At 39.3% G+C, this 19,632-nt stretch overlaps 1 protein-coding gene across 2 annotated transcripts in view; it reads right to left on the reverse strand.

Annotated features, from left to right (window-relative positions):
* The window catches only part of macrod2 (mono-ADP ribosylhydrolase 2), a 785,092-nt gene that overhangs the window by 246,640 nt on the left and 518,820 nt on the right, over nucleotides 1-19,632 (reverse strand). For both annotated transcript variants that reach the window (XM_052150997.1, XM_052150996.1), the window contains exon 6: nucleotides 13,776-13,897. In XM_052150997.1, coding sequence (XP_052006957.1) covers nucleotides 13,776-13,897 — 122 coding nt within the window. The remainder of the gene's footprint in view (nucleotides 1-13,775; nucleotides 13,898-19,632) is intronic.

Below are 19,632 nucleotides of genomic sequence, written 5' to 3' on the forward strand. Positions count from 1 at the left end.
TAATTTCCCTCATTACATCTATTTTTGTATTTCAATATCCCCATCATGCACACGGTAAAAAAAAACACTATGCCATTCTGATAAAAATTTTTAAATAAAACCATTAAAAGTCGAACGGAATGGAAAAGAGGAACATAAAATAAAAGAGAAAGTTTATATGGATCTAACCATAAAGCCTTCAATACTGTCAAGCTTTTATTGCAGTTTGCTTAGCGGCCTTACGAGCTGCCCATGCACACCAACAATAAAAGCTCTATTCAAGAAATGAAGCTGGTGCCACTTACATACTGTGACAATAATTTATGAGCGAAAGAGGGGAAAGTGCTGCAGAGAAAGTTGCTGCATGATCTGTTAAGCACATAAATGTACATTAATTAATCTCTCTGGGAAATAAATCCTTTAAAAGCGAGAGAGGAAGGGGTGGTCACTTGCTTCGTTTTACGTGCAAGCATTTAAATGTGAAATTAATGAAGCAGCACAACATTTCTAAATGCTGTGATAAAATTATATAGGGGTCCAATACCGGATTTGGAGTGTTCATAATATCAAAGAGGTATTTTTCAGAAGGATTATTTTGTATTACAATTTAATGACGTCTAGTCTAGAGTACACTAGAGTTGCTGGAATCACGATTAGAGATTTTTGTGCAGTGTAAAAACATCACCAGAGGTTATTTAAGATGTACAGGCCAATGCCATGTCATTTCAAACAGTTAAATTATTAATTACCTCATGTATTTAGCAGAGTTATTATGTATGTCCCTCACAATGCATCAAAGTGCAACAGAAATTAAATGGGCTGTATCTGTAACCGAAGACAGCTGCTTCGTTGCCCAGTCAGTCAATGATTTGACAGACAGTGTTTTAGTATGAAAGTACCTTTTAGGACCTCTTGTACCATAACATGACATCTAAACTAGAACAAATTCAAGTGAGTTTTAGATATAACCAAGGAAAATATTAATGACTACTTATTTCTTGGTAGTAACAGAATCATAAGTTGGCATAAGTTGATATGATAAAAAAGGGCATTTAAGAATTAATTTAGGGGAAAGGAAATATCTATGCTGCTTTCAAAAACCAACCAGATGAACACATCATAGTAGACATGAGTTTTGAAAACCTTTTGAAGGCAAAATTTTTCTGATTTCGGACACTGTGGTTTAAAATATAAGGTTTATTGCATTAACATTGGTGTGACAAGGAGTAGGGCATGGCCGGGCCGTGAGGGTGCACGGCCGGCACTGAGACAACTGATTAGCAGGAGAGTGAGATAAAGGCGAGCCAGAAATGTCAGTTTGAGAGTGAGACAGAGAGAAAGATAGACACACATGACCACTGTGTGTGTGTGTCATATGTTGTTTTAAGTTTTAAGTAAGTTTTACATTGACTGTTCTGCTGGTTCCTGCCTCCTCCTTGCCCATCCCTTACCCATTACATTGGTGCTGAAACTCAGGATGGAGTAGGCATGTGCTGTCGTGGAGTCCTTGCAGTTGACGTCCGCAAGGGGAGGAGCCACGGCCATCTGCCGGGAACAGAGTAGTCGCTGTCGGGAGTTGGAGGAACCAATGCAATCCGCCACGAAGGGTAGAAGCCGTTCAGTCCACCAGGATTCTGAGGACTCACTGCCGTCCACCAGAGGACTGAGGAGTGGTTATGGACCAGGTGACGGCGTGATTGGGTACTGGAAAGCCATTTTTTTTCTGTCTCTCTGTGTGTCTCCCACTTGCCCTCTCCCTTCTCCCTCCCCTTGTCTCTACTCCAGGTTTCCAGGAGGCAGGGTGGACCACCGGCTGGTGAAATGGCCAGAAAGGCAGCGTCTACCCTCCAGAGATGGTGCCGGATGGAGGATGGCACCCCGGCCTGAATCGGGTAGGGGTGGAGTGGAACGAGAAGGAGGGCATGGACGGGCCATGAGGGTGCATAGCGGCACTGAGTCTACTCATCAGTGGGAGAGCGAGATAAAGGGGAGCCAGAGATGCCAGTTCGAGAGAGACACATGCGGCCACTGTGTGTGTGTGTGTGTGTGTGTGTGTGTGTGTGTGTGTGTGTGTGTCTAATTTTATGATGTTTTAAGTAGAGTTTGTCATTAAAGTTACATTGACTGTTCTGCCGGTTCCCGCCTCCTCCTCGCCAATCTCTTACCCATTACAATTGGATCTCAGGTAGTTTAAAAAAAGCATATGGTTTTATCTGGTTTTATCACTTTAGTATTAGACAAATAATTTGTTCGACAGTCCTCCATTTAGCAGTTCAGCATCGAACAATATGTATGTTGCTCCTCGGACATTTAGAAGAAGAAATCGAATCAATAAAGGCATCTCACTGGGACAAGATGCAAATTCTCTCTCTTGATTCAAAGATTAGGGTGTTAATTGGATAGCCCATTTTTTCTGTTTGGATGTTCAGATTCAGAGAAAACAGAGAGTGCAAATTGCAGTAACTATGAAATCCACACTAGAGCCAGAAAACTTTGAAGCCATTTTCTCAGTTTCAGTTTTGGTTTGCCTTTTTAGGGCAGAAATACAAATAAAATTAAGAACAACTGGAAACACTGTCTGCATGTGTATGTGCTGATCCAGAAACTGGACGTTCAGTCTAACCACACAATACCATCCATCACACATTCTGCTGGGCTTTCAGAATTTGAATCAACAATTTGTGATTTTGAGAACTTGAAGTAAGCTTGTGCTATGATTATAAAAACACTTCAGTCTGGGAAGAGGGAGGCCACAAAATGCTGTCTGGAGCTTTTTTACTTTCAAAAATGACAAGAGATTGCCCAGGAGTTTGTTTAATGCTTATCTACCAAAACATCACAATGACAAAGCACTACAGAAAGGACCTACATACGCCTGTGGTCTTTTATGTACTGTATAGAGGTCTGTTTCTCATGGGACTAATAGCTGTGCATTACAAATGTTTGTGGTATACAGAGTATTCAAAATAGGCCACTCATGGTGGGGGTTGGGGGTATGATTGTTTTTATATCACTTGTTTGCCAGAATTTTCTATAATAGACTCATTAAGTAGGGTGGTTTTGTTCTTTTAAGCAAAAAAGTAGATGGTAGGTAATTTAATAACTCATATCAGTGCCATATAATGAGCAAAAGAAAAGAAAGAGTCAATGCAAAATGAGATGATGATGTTTTGGGTAAACATGGTTATTTCTCTTTGTAAAAGGTCAGGACCGGAGGGTATGTTATGAGTTCAGGAAAAATGAGTCACCTTGGAGAGCGGAATGGCTACCAGATGGTGTTGTCCTCATGCAGGACTGACTGGCTGGGAATGGGAACAGACTGGCTTGGCTAATGAAGACAAGAGACCTAACCACCTACAGTTTCTTCAGGCATCCAATAAGCATCTATGGAGCCACTTTCATCCAGACCTCAACACTGCTGTTATCTAAAGAGGGTCAACCATTGAAGGAATGTTCCAGGTTCAAAAAAGTTTAAACTCAATTTCCAGCATTTGTGGTGGCATAACATTATCACAAAAAAAATTTCGACTCGTTCCTTGTTAATAAAAAAAAAAAGTTCTTTTGTTATCTGATTGAGTGTTTTAATCTACGTGAACAGACTGTTTTCAGTCTGCCATTCCTCCATTGCCATTCTGGGAACTTTGAAGGATGACACCATCATGGAATCTTCACTGCTGGGCGAAGTTATCAAATCCTTCACCAGCATCTAGCAAACCCAGCACCAAGCCCTCTTAGAGTTACGCTTGGAGCAGGAACAGTGGTTCCAACTCTTTCTCCAGGCCCAAACGGAGGACCGGCAGGTGTTCCAGAGCCTAAACGACAGAGAGGGGGCTGGTGCTGCAACCCCCCTGGAGCACACTTCCCCCGTGACCCTCATGAAGTTGGGGCCAGAGGACGATCCAGAGGCCTAACTCAACCTGTTTGAAAAGAGAGCTGAGGTGTGGAAGTACTTGTTGCCATTACTCTCCGGGGAGAGTACCCCGACCACAAGAAATCCATCATGCAGTCGGTTGGTCATTGTCTGAAGCAAAGTCGCCAGTGGTTCTGATCCGTGAGTTTTAAGAAACACTGCTGCCCGTTTGACTTCGCCAAACAGCTCCGGGGTGCTTGCCTGAAATGAGGGGACCCGCAGTGCCATAGACATCGTCGACCTGGTGGTACTGGAGCAGTTAATCACTGAGCTTCCTCGTGGGATAGCCAAGTGTGTCCAGTGCCACCGTCCCGTGTCACTGAAAGAAGCCATCCAGCTGGCAGAGGATTACACTGTATCATTTCCAGGAGGCAGTGAAGCAATCTCTTTTGCTCTCTTTTCTCGCTCTCTCTCTCCTGCATCTCAACCCCCCTTCCTGTTACAGAACCCCACACAAACACCTTCTCGGAACTAAGGGGTCCTTCCCCGTATCTCCCACGTCTCCTGTCTCTTTCCGCTCTCCTTCCCAGGTTGGCAGAACCAGTTGGATTTAACAAGGAAGTGTATTTTCAGACATTTTCATAAACGATTGTCGTGGAAATTTACGATCAATTAATCTATTCCTTTTTAGCATTACCGCAAAACGCATGTGGAGAACTCCAAATAATATGTACATGTAGCCTACTTTTTATATTAAATATAATCTTTATAGTTTAGTGTATTTTAATTAAAAAATATTTTAACTGTCCTTACTTGTATGGAATATGTAAGGAATAATTGATGACGGACCTTTGAATTGTTGTAAAATAATGCACACCCGAGGTGGTAATGTTGGGTGTGCATTATTTTTCAACAATTTAATGGGCTGGAGTCAGTTGAGTTATTCTGCTTAAATACCATGGTTACCACACACACGTCATTCAGCTTTTCTTTTTTTTTTATCCCTTTTCTCCCAATTTAGAATGCCCAACTCCCACGTCCTCATGGTGATACGGTTACTCACCTCAATCCGGGTAGCGGAGGACAAGTCTCAGTTGCCTCAGCTTCTGAGACAATCAATCCATGCATCTTATCACGTGGCTCGTTGTGCATGACACCGCGGAGACTCTGCATGGGGGGGTTCATGCTATTCTCCACGATCCACGCACAACTTTCCATGCGCCTTATTGAGAGCGAGAACCACTAATCGCGACCACAAGGAGGTTACCCCATGTGACTCTAACCTCCCTAGCATTCGGGCCAATTTGGTTGCTTAGGAGACCAGGTTGGAGTCATTCAGCACACCTTGGATATCGAACTCGTGACTCCAGGGGTGGTAGTCAGCGTCAATACTCGCTGAGCTACCCATACCCCCCATTCAGGGTTTTATCTCAAGACTTTTTCTGGTTTTCATCCGTAAAAGGCTCTTATGAGACAAACTACTTTCTTCCGCCATAGATTCAACATCTTGCTTTAATACAGTCCAAGCCATCGTTGCTAAAATGTCACGTTAGAACTAGCAATGGAGGATTGCGAGGCTTGCACTGCTTTACTGGAGCACTTATTGGAGAGTAGAAGTAGTGTGTTTGTGTGTGAATGTGTTTGTGTGGTGATGGTGTGTGAATGTGTTTGTGTGGTGATGGTGTGTGTGTGTGTGTGTGTGTGTGTGTGTGTGTGTGTGTGTGTGTGTGTGTGTGTGTGTGTGTGTGTGTGTGAGTTAGTATTTGATGGATCAAAAGAGAGAAACTGTGATATCTCGATTTATTGCAGCTCTCATCAGAAGTAACATCAGTTAAAAATTGCCAAGATGTGTTACCATATTCCTGTTGTAAACCTTAATAACTTTTTTCATCCCCACTGAGATGCAGGAGTGCACTGACATGACTACTCTGTTTTTCTTTCACGAGTACGTTTGGGCCTTAAGAGTGTGTGTTTCACATATAATGTGTGTCCACGAGTGTGGGAGCGGAAGCGTGAGGGTTTTTCACAGAGATATTTCAGATCATATAGAAACTGCTGTACTGATCAAGTGTATCTTGCTTTGGTAAAGCTAAAGTCTTCGTTGCTAATTCGAAAACGTCACGTTAGAACTAGCAGCGAAGGATGCACTCCTTTTCGGCATTGGAGTAAAAAGGTTGTGTGTGTGTCTGTGTCTCTGTGTATGCGTGCATAAGTGTGAGTGCATGAGTGTGTTTGTGAGCGTGTGTGCGTGAGTGTGTGCGCATGTGTGTCTGTGTGTGCAAGCATAATTTAGACATTGTTTTGACATTCTTAACTGATTTACTTAAACCAATGACTTTGTTTTGGTAGCCTGTAGGGCTCTTTCAAATAACTGAAATATTTGGACGAACTGATATGAAACCACTATGCTGTCAAGACCTGGAACTACTTCATTGCGTGCGTTTCCTTGAAAAATAAATGCACACATTAGAATGTCCGTAAACCAAACAGAATCAAGCATTCAACAGACCCGTGGTGTGTGTGTGTATGTCTCACTGGATGTTTTTTGTTTACAGAAATACTCAAACAGCCCTTATGGCACCAACAAATCCCTTATATCACATATTTTCCCCATTCTGATGGTTGATGTGAACATTAACTGAAGCTCCTGACCGTATCTGCATGATTTTATGCATTGCACTGCTGCACATGATTGGCTGATTAGATAATCACATGGATGATTGATGGTGACAGATGGGCTAGTTTGAGTATTTCTGTAGCTGCTAATCTCCTGGGATTTTAACACAACAGTCTCTTGAATTTACTCTGAATGGTGACAAAATAAAAAAAACAACCAGTGGTTGGAAATGCCTTGTTGATGAGAGAGGTCAACAGAGAATTGCCAGACTGGTTCGAACTCGTACTAGGTACTCAGATAACCGCTCTGTACAGTTGTGGTGAAAAGTATAGCATCTCAGAATGAGGGCAATGAAGGATATGTCATCTGGTCCTAACCGACAGAAGGTATACTGTGGCACAAGTCACAGAAAATTGTAATGATAGTTATGATGGTAGGAATGTGTCACAACACACAGTGCATCACACCCTGCTGCGTAGCCAAAGAGCGGTCAGAGTGAAAGTGCCTACAAGGGCACACGAGCATCAGAACTGGATCTGGAACTGGAGCAGTGGAAGAAGGTCGCCTCGTCAGATGAGTTCCATTTTCTTTTACATCACGTGGACGGCCGTGTACGTGTGTGTCATATAACTGGGGAAGTGATGGCACCGGGATGCACTGTGGGAAGATGACAAGCTGATGGAGGAATTGTGCTACTCTGGGCAATGCTTTGCTGGGAAACCCCGGTGCAGCCATTCATGTTGACATCAATTAGACATGTGCCACCTACCTAAACATTGTTGTAGACCAGGTACACCCCGTCATGGCAATGGTATTCCCTAATGGCAGTGGCCTCTGTCAGAAGTATAATGCACCCTGCCACAAATTGATCAGAAATAGTAACATGGTGAAGAGTTGTTGCCCTGGCCTCCAAATTCCCCAGATCTCAATATGATTGAGCATCTGTGGGATACGCTGGATCAACAAGTCCAATCCATATTTTAATAATTTTAGAGGTGATGTTTTAATTAGCATGCTGTGTGTTAGCTGTTAGACAATTTTCAAAACCATCTCTGAGCAAGGTGAATCTTTATATTCATTCCCTTTAAAGCACTGCCACTACAGTCATAAATATTCAGACAGATGTTTTTAGCTGGTAAAACGTGACTTTTTTTTAGTGTCCACAAACAAACGTTGTGTTTTTAAGATAATGTGGCAGGTTAAAAATACAGTGCAGTGGAAAAATATTTGCCCCTATCCTGATTTCTTCTGTTTTTGTGTGTATCTCTAAATTGTTTCAAATATTCAAACAACATCTATTATAAAACAAAGGCAATTTGAGTAAACACAAAATACAGTTTTTAAATGATAATGTTATTTACTGAAACAAAACATTTCTCCAATACCAACTGGACCTGTGTGGAAAATGGATTTGCCCCCTAGATCCTATATTCCCAAATCTATTATGCATTCATAATGGGGTTCAGCTAGACTAGACACACCCATGCCTGATTACTGCCAGCCCTTTTCAATCAAACCAACATCTATATAGAACTTTTTCAGCAGCATGAAGTTGGCTAAAATGTCTTACCCAGTGGCACACTATGCCAATGTCAAAATAAATTCCAGAAATTATTAGGTAAAAGGTGATTGAAATACATCAGTCTGGTTAGGGTTACAAAGCTATTTCAAAGGCTATGGGACAAGAACTAAAGTGAGAGCCATTATCTCTAAATGGCTCAGTAGTGAACCTTCCCAGAAGTGGCCGGCCTTCCAAAATTCCACCAAGAGCACAGCGACAACTCATCCAGGATGTCACAAAAAAGCCAAAGACAACATACAAAGGACTGCAGGCCTCTCTCGCATTAATAAATGTCACTGTTCATGACTCCACAATCAGAAAGACACTGGGCAAAAATGCCATCCATGGAAGTGTGGCGAAGTGAAACCACTACTAACCCAGAAGAACATTAACAATTGCCAAAACACACCTTTATGATCCTCAAACCTTTTGGGAGAATGTTCTGTGGACTGCTGAAACTGGATCGGTTTAGAAGGTTTTCACATGGGTGATATAGGTGTTGGATAACTTTTTTGCTTACATACAAAAAGTATATAAAAACTATATTTTGTGCTTACTCAGGTTTTCTTTGTTTTATTTTATAACTCGTTTGAAGATGTAAAACAATTAAGTATATAGAAAATACACAAAAAAACAACAACAGAAGAAATCAGGATGGGGGCAAATACTTTTTCAGAGCACTGTAGTTCAAATTTTAACAACGTGCCTCAAAACACCTGCATTCCGTTCCATTCCGCTGCCTTCTGACTATCTGTTTATGAAGCAAGAGCAAGCCTCATGTGAACACCCACTAAGAAATGCATCCTATTGGGGTCAAGTGAACTAAGAACCAGACAAATTATACAATGCTTCTTTGAGACAGATTAGTCGACTGGATGTTCTATAATTGAAAAAACAAACATATTAAATCAGACAATTAACACCCTGGTAAATGCTGTATCAGCAACACTGCATCAGCCTCTTGTCTTCTGCATGGTTCCTCTTCATTCCCTTTCTAGTCTTCATAAATGTTCTCAAGCTTTCTCTTATTAACAGTATAACAAAAAGCCTGTGCTACATCCCCAAATTCCCAAAATACACCACAGCAAGTGTCATCCATTTAATGCCTCTTGGTTCCCACAAATATTGACAGAGCACAAGAGCAGGATTCCGCACATTCAGGGATGGCGGACAGTTTTATTGTCTCGACAAATTTCCATTGCTTTCATTTTACCACAGTGCCGCCCATCTGAGCAACTACTGCTAATGGTGTAAATCAGCATAGGTCTTTGTGATGGGTATTTTTTTATCTAGGCAGCCAATCACGACATGGGCCATCGTAAATCATCGTTTCTCAGCACCTCAGAGCACTTTGTGGCTTCATGGGTGCATGGTAAATGCACTTCTCCAAAGCCACAGTCCCAACTATTCCCCAGACTGGCATTCTGGAGTGCGGTTAGCTCTGCTGATATCTTCAGACCAGGCCACAGTCACGTGGCTCCAATGTGCCTCCAGGGGTACATGACAGATTGCACACTCAGTTGCAGATATGAGCAGGGTACAAGAGTGGGGAGTGTGTTACCGAGGTTTACATGGGATCATGTGACCCAATGCACTAGATTTGAATTACATCACTAGGTTTATTCTAGATTTCTCAAACCCCAATTAGGAACACAACAAAAATGTAAAGACCCGACAGAGATGAAGAGTGAGAGTCCATCTTCTCTGGCTCGTGGTGCAAAAAGTGTTAAACCACCTTATGGAGGTTAAGCACTTAGTGGCTTGGTTCACAGATGTCATCATTTTTGAAGATGAAGCTCATCTTTTATTCAGCTTCACGGAGCAAACACAGGTGTCATGCTAAACTAATGTGCCCTAAGCATTCCCTTCCAGTACAACATTACTCATCCCAATCTGCTGGAGCGTTTGTTGGCAAGCGACAAGCACATCAATGCATACCTTCCACCTTTCCTGCAGATAACACACCTGTCTCGAGATGTTCATGGTGATATGTATGATGTAACATAACAGCTTAAAAAAACTAAAACAAAAACAAATAAAAAGCCATTTTGATTGTAGTAGTTGTAGGGCGTTCAACGCATGGTACCCGGAACAAAGATTTGTAAATAAAAGTGTTTTAATATAGTGACTGTGCTCTTTATTTATTTTTGGTATAAAACTGTGCAATTTGAGTAAAAAAATACAGACAACATATATTTTTTTTTGCAGTTGTTTTTTCGATCATAAAATACTTTCTAATCTCTCAGCTTAACACACAACTATAAGTATTTTTTTTTAAAGAGTAATCACTGTGTCTCTGTTGAAACCCTTGCTGATTGACACAGCAATATTGTCTCAACAAATGGCATGATTTTGAGGCAGGGCTACCAGTTTAGGAAACCTATTTGAAAACAATCATATTCTTTAGCAATTCCATTTGGTCACACTGGTGCCACAGAAATTACACCATTTGAGCTTTAACTTGAAATCAAACAATTTCAGTGATGCATTCAGGAATGAGCTGAAAAAAAAGGAAGTGAGGCCTCTCATACTTGCATTTCAGCACTGCTTTACATTCAGGATTCCTCCTGTCTAAAAATATGTTCACAGGTCCCTATCACTTGAGATAATCTCTGGGAATTTGTCTGCACTGCACATGTAGGCCGCAGCATGTTCAGAGCTCCTTCTGCCTGAGGGGCTGTCTTTGGGCTCTCAAGAACAAGGATTAGCTTGAGACCTCATCCAATTCCCATATTTTGTTATTCATGCTTGTGTTTTTTTAGGCATTTTTTTTATTTATGCCTTTAATCACAAAGCAATATATTCCGCTGGGGAGCTGTTCTTTTTCTAGAAACCTCCTCTCTTGCATTCTAGGCAAAAGCAACACATTGTTTTCTGATGAGTTTAGTACTAATCCACTAGTGTAAGTGGTCTGTAACCTCTACTATTATTCAGACTTAAGAGTCACTGGCATAACTCATAAAAATAGAGGGATTTAATAATTTACTGTATAAAATATATTTCCAGGGACAACATTCTTGTGAACATTTTTGGAAACTATTAACAATAAATGAATCTGATATTAAACTATGAAAGAGTTCAGCAAATACAGCAGATGCCCTCAAAATCAATATAGCAATCCAACTGCAGATGTATCCAAGTCTTTGATTTGAGGTTAGAGCAATGCTCTAGGAAATTATAATTGAAGTTCTCAACAGAAATTAAATTTAGCTCAAGATCTGATTCTAAATTAGCCTCATTTTCTGAAATGTGAGAATAACTGGATGAAAAATAACTGTTGCAATGCTCTTGGATCCCACTGGGGGAGCTGTTTTTCTTCTAAAAAACTCAACTCTTCTTTTCTAGGCCAGAGCAACTTATCATTTCCCATCGCATTTAGAATAAATCAACTAGGTACTGTAAGTGGTCTGGAACCCCTGCCATAAATCAGCTACGGAAGAGCCACTGGCATAGGCCATAAAAATAGGGGAATTTTATAATTTCACTGAATTCAACATATGGTAAATGTGAGCTATACTAAAGCACCCGAACGTGATGACAGAAATCATCAGACAGAGTCCAGTCAATACGGGTCTGCAGCATTTTCCCAAAGGGTCTGCAATAATCTGTAGCAGCTGTCTAAACACGTCCCACCAAACCGGACCTGCCTCTGAGTGAAAACAGAGCCATGTTTCACATCAATATATGAATTATTGAATAAATAAATAAAAGAGGGAAGCTAAATAAATGCGTGGAATGTGTATGTAAGAGAGTGGGTACCGTAACGGCACTGCTTGGAGGAAGAAATACAGGAGTGAGGATGTGCGTCCCCTTTCCTGGCTTCTAGTCTACCTAATGAGGCCTGTAAGAATCACTGGACTTTGCTTTGGAAGTATATATCCTAAACACCCCAGCCACATTCATGACCTTCTAAGTGGGCTGAAGCCATAAAGGTCTGTGTACAGCATGCCAAAAAATAACACAAAGTAAACAGAATCACTAATAAGTATTTAACTCCCACTGACTCGTACAGGTGCGTCCAGCTCCTATTTTTTATTTTAGGGGGCACCAGAGGAAGTTACGACTCACTTAGTGTCTGACACACTGTATATACCGGACGCGGGCGGCATGTTGTGTCAAAAGCAATAGAAACCCATTATAATCAATAATGCCGTCAACACTTGAAGAGTCTATTGTGGCGAGTCCTTTGCGGCAACAGTAAACGGCTGTTCCTTTCCATTTTGCACTTCAAGCGCTGGCACTATTACAGCCAACAACACAAATAAATTTGTTAGAACATATGTGTTGAAGTTAACAGGGTGTTAGGCAGGATAAGTTATAAAAAAAATATTTGAAGTTTGTTCTATATAATTATGTTTAGTTTATGTATATATAAATAGCAAGTTAAATTGAAACTGACAAAAAATAAAGTCATAAACATTTGGAGCGAAATGAGTGCAGGTCACAGGATTGTTGGTTTAAAGCAAATTATCTGCATAAGTGCGTCTCGATTGCACTGACCAAATTCCGACGTGAATGCTTGATTTCAACCAGAGCATTTTAGACAAACACTATTGTACTGATAATTTCATTATCAAATACACACAAAAAAAAGAATATAATAATATTTTTTGGAAGCTGCATTCAAAAACCACTTGGGGTGCGTGCTCCCCAGTTTGAATGAGCATGACACTTCTGGACTCGTGGCACGGCATCTGCATTTCTTGCATCCAGAAATTAATTAATGTTTATTCCGTATTGGAATCTTAACTGCAGGATTCCACCCTTGTAATGATGATGAAGGTAGACTACCTCATCCTCACAGTGAAATTAAAGTGCTTCATCAAGTGCTGGGAGTTAGCGATTTGTCCCGCAAAGACAGTCTCATCATGGCTAATTGTGACAGATCTTTATAGGGGCCTCTGCTGGTCTGGCTGAAGAAGCGGATTGGTTGGTCTTCCGCTTGGCCCCTCTAGTTGTGGCCACTATGGATTAAAGCAGATCCATAACTCATGTGCACCAGATGGTGGAGATAGAGCCAGCAGCTGGATCAGACTCCACATTTCCCAGTCCAACTCTGCTGGTCTTTGGCCAGCTTCATTAAAGCCGGAGCTTGTCTGGTAATTTACTGAGCTGAGAAACAATCTGAATGTACTTGAGGCATGGAAAAAATTAGTCCTATCCATTTCAGCTGTTCTATGGAATACTTAAAACGTATTGTGGTTCTTCACAAAATAGTGAACAAATTAAAGACTTTGTTATCATCCACCAATAATAATACTAATACAAAATTAAAAAAATAGATAAATTGATATCCTCAGATGAGTTCATTGGAAACATCTTGGCAGCTAGTCAAAATAATTTACCTTGAAATTAAACCATGAAATAAGTTTGTCAAATTCAGAAGTTGGCTTACTGGATTTGAAGTTGGTGCAATGCTCTAGGAGCTTCTCATTTTGCTATAAAAAATCATCAACCCAAATATGAAATTTTTTCAAGATATGTTTCTAGATCTGCCTCAAATTCCAAAAAGTTTGAATTCAATCCAACCAACCATCCACCCATCCGTCCGTCCGTCCGACCGACCGACTGACCCCCAACCCAATGTGTAAACAAGGGTTCTTGTCCAACGGCAAAACCATTATGGTTAATTATGTCACTCTAATTATTTTCTACTTTCTTCAAAATCGTATGATATGTCTTCAAAACTTAAAAAATTAAAATAAAAAATGTGCCACAAAGAAGCATGACCAATGATGTAAACCATTTATAAAGGTTTCAAAACTTACCAGAGATCTCAAGTTATTGTCCTTCACCAGCTTGAGGGAGTTTTGGTAGCATGATTCGAGGTCATCTCTTTGGGACTGGCCCACATTTCCTCTGGCAATTGGGCCGACAGTGTGGATCACATCTGTATGAGAAAAAAAAAAATACCAGTTTATCTCCAAAACCAGCCAAATCTCCTGTCAAAAATGTAAAGATCTGCATCATAATACATAATGTAAATACGCACCACCATAGCAGACATGAATTTTCAATTAAAACTGTGACACTGCTTAACACTGGGACAAATCTCAAAAGGCAAACAACAACAAATCAAAGCTTCTTGTCAGATCTTCAAAGGCAAAGGCGTACAAGAGAATGACAAATAGAACCTTTTCAAACTATGTGGATCATGAGAACACAACAACATATTCACAATCCTACTGGGTACAAACAAAGTTGTTTTTTCTGACATGTCATCACGGTACGAAAACAAGAATCAACTAACAATGCCGAGAACCAACAATGGGGCTGATTTGAAAAAGCTCAGAAAACTGTCCAAATTCAAGTACATTTATTAATTTAATGAAATGGCAGAGCAGATAGAAAATCAATTACTTCATCCTTTTATACTATCTATTCATACATTCATATTTGCTCATAGCCACCCTCTTTCTGCCTTTGCATAGTAATGCGCTTGGGGTGTCAGTCAGCGCCAAGGCTGGTCTGAGGTGGGAAGCAGGCTGGTTTAATTAAATCACTGGAGTGATGACAGGGGAGTCAGGCAAGTTGAGCGCAATCTGAAAGATAAATAATTTAGCCCTTCCTGCCTGACTCCTCCAGGCCCTGGAAGGTGGCTGGCAGTTGGCAATTAATAACAATAAACAGGCTACTTTGCTAGACTCGTTCATACAGTGTTCAATAAGACAATTTGTGCAGTCTGCATTTTACTGCAGACTGTCAACAAACCAACTTTGCAGAGTGTTCTTTATTATTATACCTGCATTTGAGAAAGAAGCACAAGATTTCACCAGCATTTCTAAAAGTGAAAAGAGGAATGACCTACTCAATTTAGTGTTGTTTGTTTCGCTGATGCTTTTTTTAAACACATGATGTTAGCCATTTTTACAGTTAGTCTCAGCTCTCAAATTGGCACTGAAGGTAAGTTAGTTTGTTTACAACTTCATTCATCTTCTTTATTCAAGAGGAAATTAGCTACAAAAGTGGGTCTGGACACTCCAGTAGACAGTACATCATAGAATACAATAAATATGACATATTAAAAACACATGGCAACAAAAAACATGGCATAAAATGGAAACCTCACCTAAAAATATAAAGTTAGTAAATTATGTTATCATTAACTCAACTTCATGTTGTTACAAACCAGTATGCCTATGACTTTCTTTCATGTACCACAAAGAGGAGATGTTAGGCAGAATGTTAGGGACTGACAACCTCAGTCACCAATTACTTCCTTTGTCTTGGGGTAGCAATGCAATGAAAGTGAATGGTGACAGACAAACTGCCTAGCATCTCCTTTTGTGATCCACAGTTTTTTTTTTTGTAATCCTCTCTCTCTCAAGTGTATACAGTTAGTATAACCTAAGATCAGCCATTAATGCTGACATAGTGAATGTACTGAGATTGTCACATATTTAAATTGATCTTTCCTGTACACGTCTGTTCAGCTAAAGCCTGTGTACAGAAAGGATCGGGAACGAGGAGTGCGTTTGCATTATTTAGAAAAAGATTTCTATCTTTTGGTTCAGCAAATGATAGCTGGGGGTGTGGGGGTATTAATGGTTAGTGCTTTTCTCATTGCATAATCCTGCTCCTTATGAATAAAAGCTTTGTCAATTATTGATGTGACGTGCTGGATTTCAGGGGTACACAGACAGAAACATTTCTCATAGCTACTTGCACTCTTGAAATTACACATTTCTAAGGAAGTCATAATGCATGAATAGCTTTTTGTATCAGAGACAAAAATAATGTTTATGCAGATTGCAATAACATCCATCACCCAGGGCTATTCATTTGGTAGCCTTAAAGCTCCAAATTCATACATCTTTATGGCCTAATAAAAGATTGATAAGACATGCATAATCATTTTAACATTCCCCAAATGTCATGCACATTAGGGCTTACCAATGTTGAACTTCTATTACATACTGAACAGACTACTTCCATATAGTCAGTGTTTGGGACGGACAACGCATACTGTCTGAATACTTTCTGTATGAACAAATATGAACAAAACAACCTTTTAATTCCCGTGATAGCCTTTAATAACATCAGTAACCATAATAACAATGACTAAGGTAAATATCAAAGGGGATTGGATAATACCAGAAATACTTCTCAACTGGCATCATGGTATGTAACAAATGAGTCCCATTAAGGCTGATGTTCATTTTTCCAATTGTAATTTTTTTTTTTTATTATTATTATTATTTTTTTAACAGAGTGCAGAACACAATATTTTGGTCACATCCAGACCAAAAAAACAAAACAAAAAAAAAAAAAAAAAAAACTGCTGGCATGAAAGAAATCCACTCAAAATGCTAGAGGATCTGCCATGTGTCACTAGGCTCCCATGGAGAATGGATGGAAAATGCCCTCTCAGCTCCACTCACTCCACACCAGCGGACACATACAGTTGGACAATCTCAGTAAGCAACGAAGGTTGTGAGGGAACTCTCCTGAGATCTGCATGACTTTTGGCCGAAATCTAAACAAATCATTCAATTTTTCTTCACTAAGCCCACTGATCTCAAGGGTCATAGAAACATCAGCAGTGTTGCTTAAACAGCATGCTAAGTGTGTATGTGTGTGTGTGTGTTTGCCTGTTCTGGCCGTTAGTGTGGCCCTTTAATGAGGCTGTAACTATATAAAATATCATCTATGCTCAAGACTAGCAGGACTGCACCCGGCTAGCTTGATCGGACCATAATGTAATCTGTGCCCAGTTGTTTTCTATGCATAATACATGAACCTCCGGACCACTAGAGCAACAACCCTTCAATTAGAGGATGGAGAACCAGAACAGACCATTTATAAATTCATGAAACTATAGCTATGCCCGTATTGTATGCGTGCATGATATCTGCACATATATAAATAATCAAGAGTGTACTTGTTTTTTTATTTCTCACATTGAGAAAATTGTCCACACTTTGCTTTTGAACAATCAAGTTCTGGGTCTGGGAATGCAAAAAAAAAAAAAAAAAAGCACAGATACAAAATGGAAATATAGAAGAAATAAAAACAGGCTGTAAGTATTGATTCAGCATTAACATGCACCTGCCTTGTGTATAAAACAAGATACGACTAACAAGACACATTTTTATATATGGTTGGTAAAAAAAAAAAAAAAAAAAATATCAGCTTGACTATAAGATTAGACAACGGCTAGATGAAAACACAAGGTAGACAATCATTACTTTTACGCATGCATGATTGAGGGCATGTTGACAAAAGATTATCATTATTTCTGGTTGGCTAGCTCCAAAATGAATAAATGCAAATGTTTCACACTCCGCTGATGTGTTGTTAGACTACGGAGATGCTTTTATGGTGGTCAATTCCTATTTTTTGGCATTCACCTAACAACAAACAGCACCCAAGAGAATATGTATGTTTGGAATAGACATTAAAAACAACAAGAACAACAAGAACAACAATGATTGACAAGTGATGTTTCCCTTCATCTCTATTTAGATTTTCACTCTTAATCTCAGCTCTCTCTGTTGAGAGGCGCATAACAGTTTCTCATAATTTTTAGAAGATTATGGGTGCATACAAATGCAATTTGACAATTGTGGGGTGAGTTGGACACTTTCTTAAAGCTCAAGCATTGTATAAAGAATAAAAGGTAAAACCGCTGGTCACTTTGCTAGTGCATGCCAACATTAAAATATCAGAAATTAATTATCTAGGTTAAGTCAGAGAATAACTATACATATTTATTAATAAACCATTACTATGCTGTTTGGCTGATTCATTGAAAAGAATCGACTCAAATGAGCCATTCTTTACAAATAGTATGTGGCTGGTTTTGATTCTTAAGAGCCAATGAAAAATACAAGACAAGAGACTTAATTACTAATGTGTAGTAGCATGTAGCGTGATATAACTTATCATGTATCTTAACACGTCAAATAAGCTAGTGAGTTGACAGCATCTAATGTAAACAGGGCTTTAGTTTGTTAACCATTGTCATTGTCCAATATTTGAGAGTGGGATAATCCATATGATATCCAAACAATACAAAATGCAGACAGATCAATAACCTTTAAGGCTATTGAAGTTTATATTTATGCCTGTGTTCAGGGTTACTGGTGGGTCATTGACTGGGCTTTTGTAAGTCAGTCCGTTTTGCCCTGGAGATAAAATGGCAATCATAACCAGTACCTGAAGAGCTTCCCATGCAGCTTTTTTTTCAAGCATTTCCATTTGACTTATCTGCTGTAATTTTCCACTTGAGGCACTAAGGTGGTCGTATAATTCACAATTCATGATATTTAGCCAGCAAGACTGACCAGCAGTCACCAGTGAGGATGGGGAAAGGAGCCATTATTCTGAGCGATCCTTGTGATTGTTTCTTTACAGATCTGTTTGTGCGGTGTGTTTCTCACAATAGTTGCATTTCTAAGTGCTGACCTCTGAATAAACCCTGTGAAGGTGCACAGTCGATGGTGATAGCAGTATCCCTGTCTCATTAACAATGGCTATGTTTACATGCAATGGCAACAATTTTTTTGGCTTTCTTCGAAATAAAGTGAGATTAAGCCATTAACGAGGTCTATAACGAGGTTTATATTTATATTCAATATAATATGTGCCAATAAATGAGATTGACACATTTGCCAAAAAATACTGCAAATGGGTCAATAGAGAGAACACAGTACATGCAAATGTGATATAAAAATAAGCACAGTCTTGTGATACTCTACAATTCTTGGAATTCAAATATACTTATATAATTATGAAGGTAATTGTACAATTCTGTTTAATTCTTTAAAGAACTTAAAATCAAAACTATATGCGTTTGAAGTCATTGAAAAATGACTATAGAGTCTTATACTATATACTATATAGATGAAATAACTCAGACATCACACCGCAGGCAACTGCGGTTCCGGGTATTTTAAGCAGTAGATTATTAATGGTGGATACTGGCAGCGCTGCCCTTTTAATAATCTTTTAAACATTATATAAAGTAATACATTTTTTATGTTAATGAATGTTATTATAAAGGGGTATCTGTGGTCTAAGTAAATAAATTATGCAGGTTCTGGCATTCAGAAGAAAAAAAAAAACAGAAAAAAGAAAAAGAAATTACTTGATTCGGTGTGCCTGTATGATTTTGTTGGACATGTAACTGGTTGATGAATAGACATCCTCACATGTTTAACACACGTCTAAATCCTGAGAAATGTGCCATATGATAATGAAAACTATCATCAGACATAAAATATGCATCTTTAATGCTTAAATTACATAACCAAACATGACAATCTCATCAAATTCCATGTTCAAACTTAATTTCAGCCGTTTTCGATTTAACACTTTATACATACTTCATTAAAAATAAATGTAAAAACATAATTTTTTAAATGATGTATGACTATTTTAATTCACAAATTCTTTCACAAACATTAGCCTATGCAATGCAATTGTGAAGATGGGGTCCTGTTTTGAACTTCCATGGTTTTTGTTCATCTAAGATCATCGTTGGGTCATATTTAACCTCACCTCTGTCACAGCTGTTGCACTTCGGAAATTAAAAACATGCATTTGTGATCAGAGTCCTTCGTGAAAAGTTCAAATCCACCAACAGCAGCTGCAAGGTAAGTGGGTGTCATTAGAGCAGATGCA

The sequence above is a fragment of the Xyrauchen texanus genome, chromosome 20 (genome assembly GCF_025860055.1).
Source record: "Xyrauchen texanus isolate HMW12.3.18 chromosome 20, RBS_HiC_50CHRs, whole genome shotgun sequence".
NCBI lineage: Eukaryota > Metazoa > Chordata > Actinopteri > Cypriniformes > Catostomidae > Xyrauchen > Xyrauchen texanus.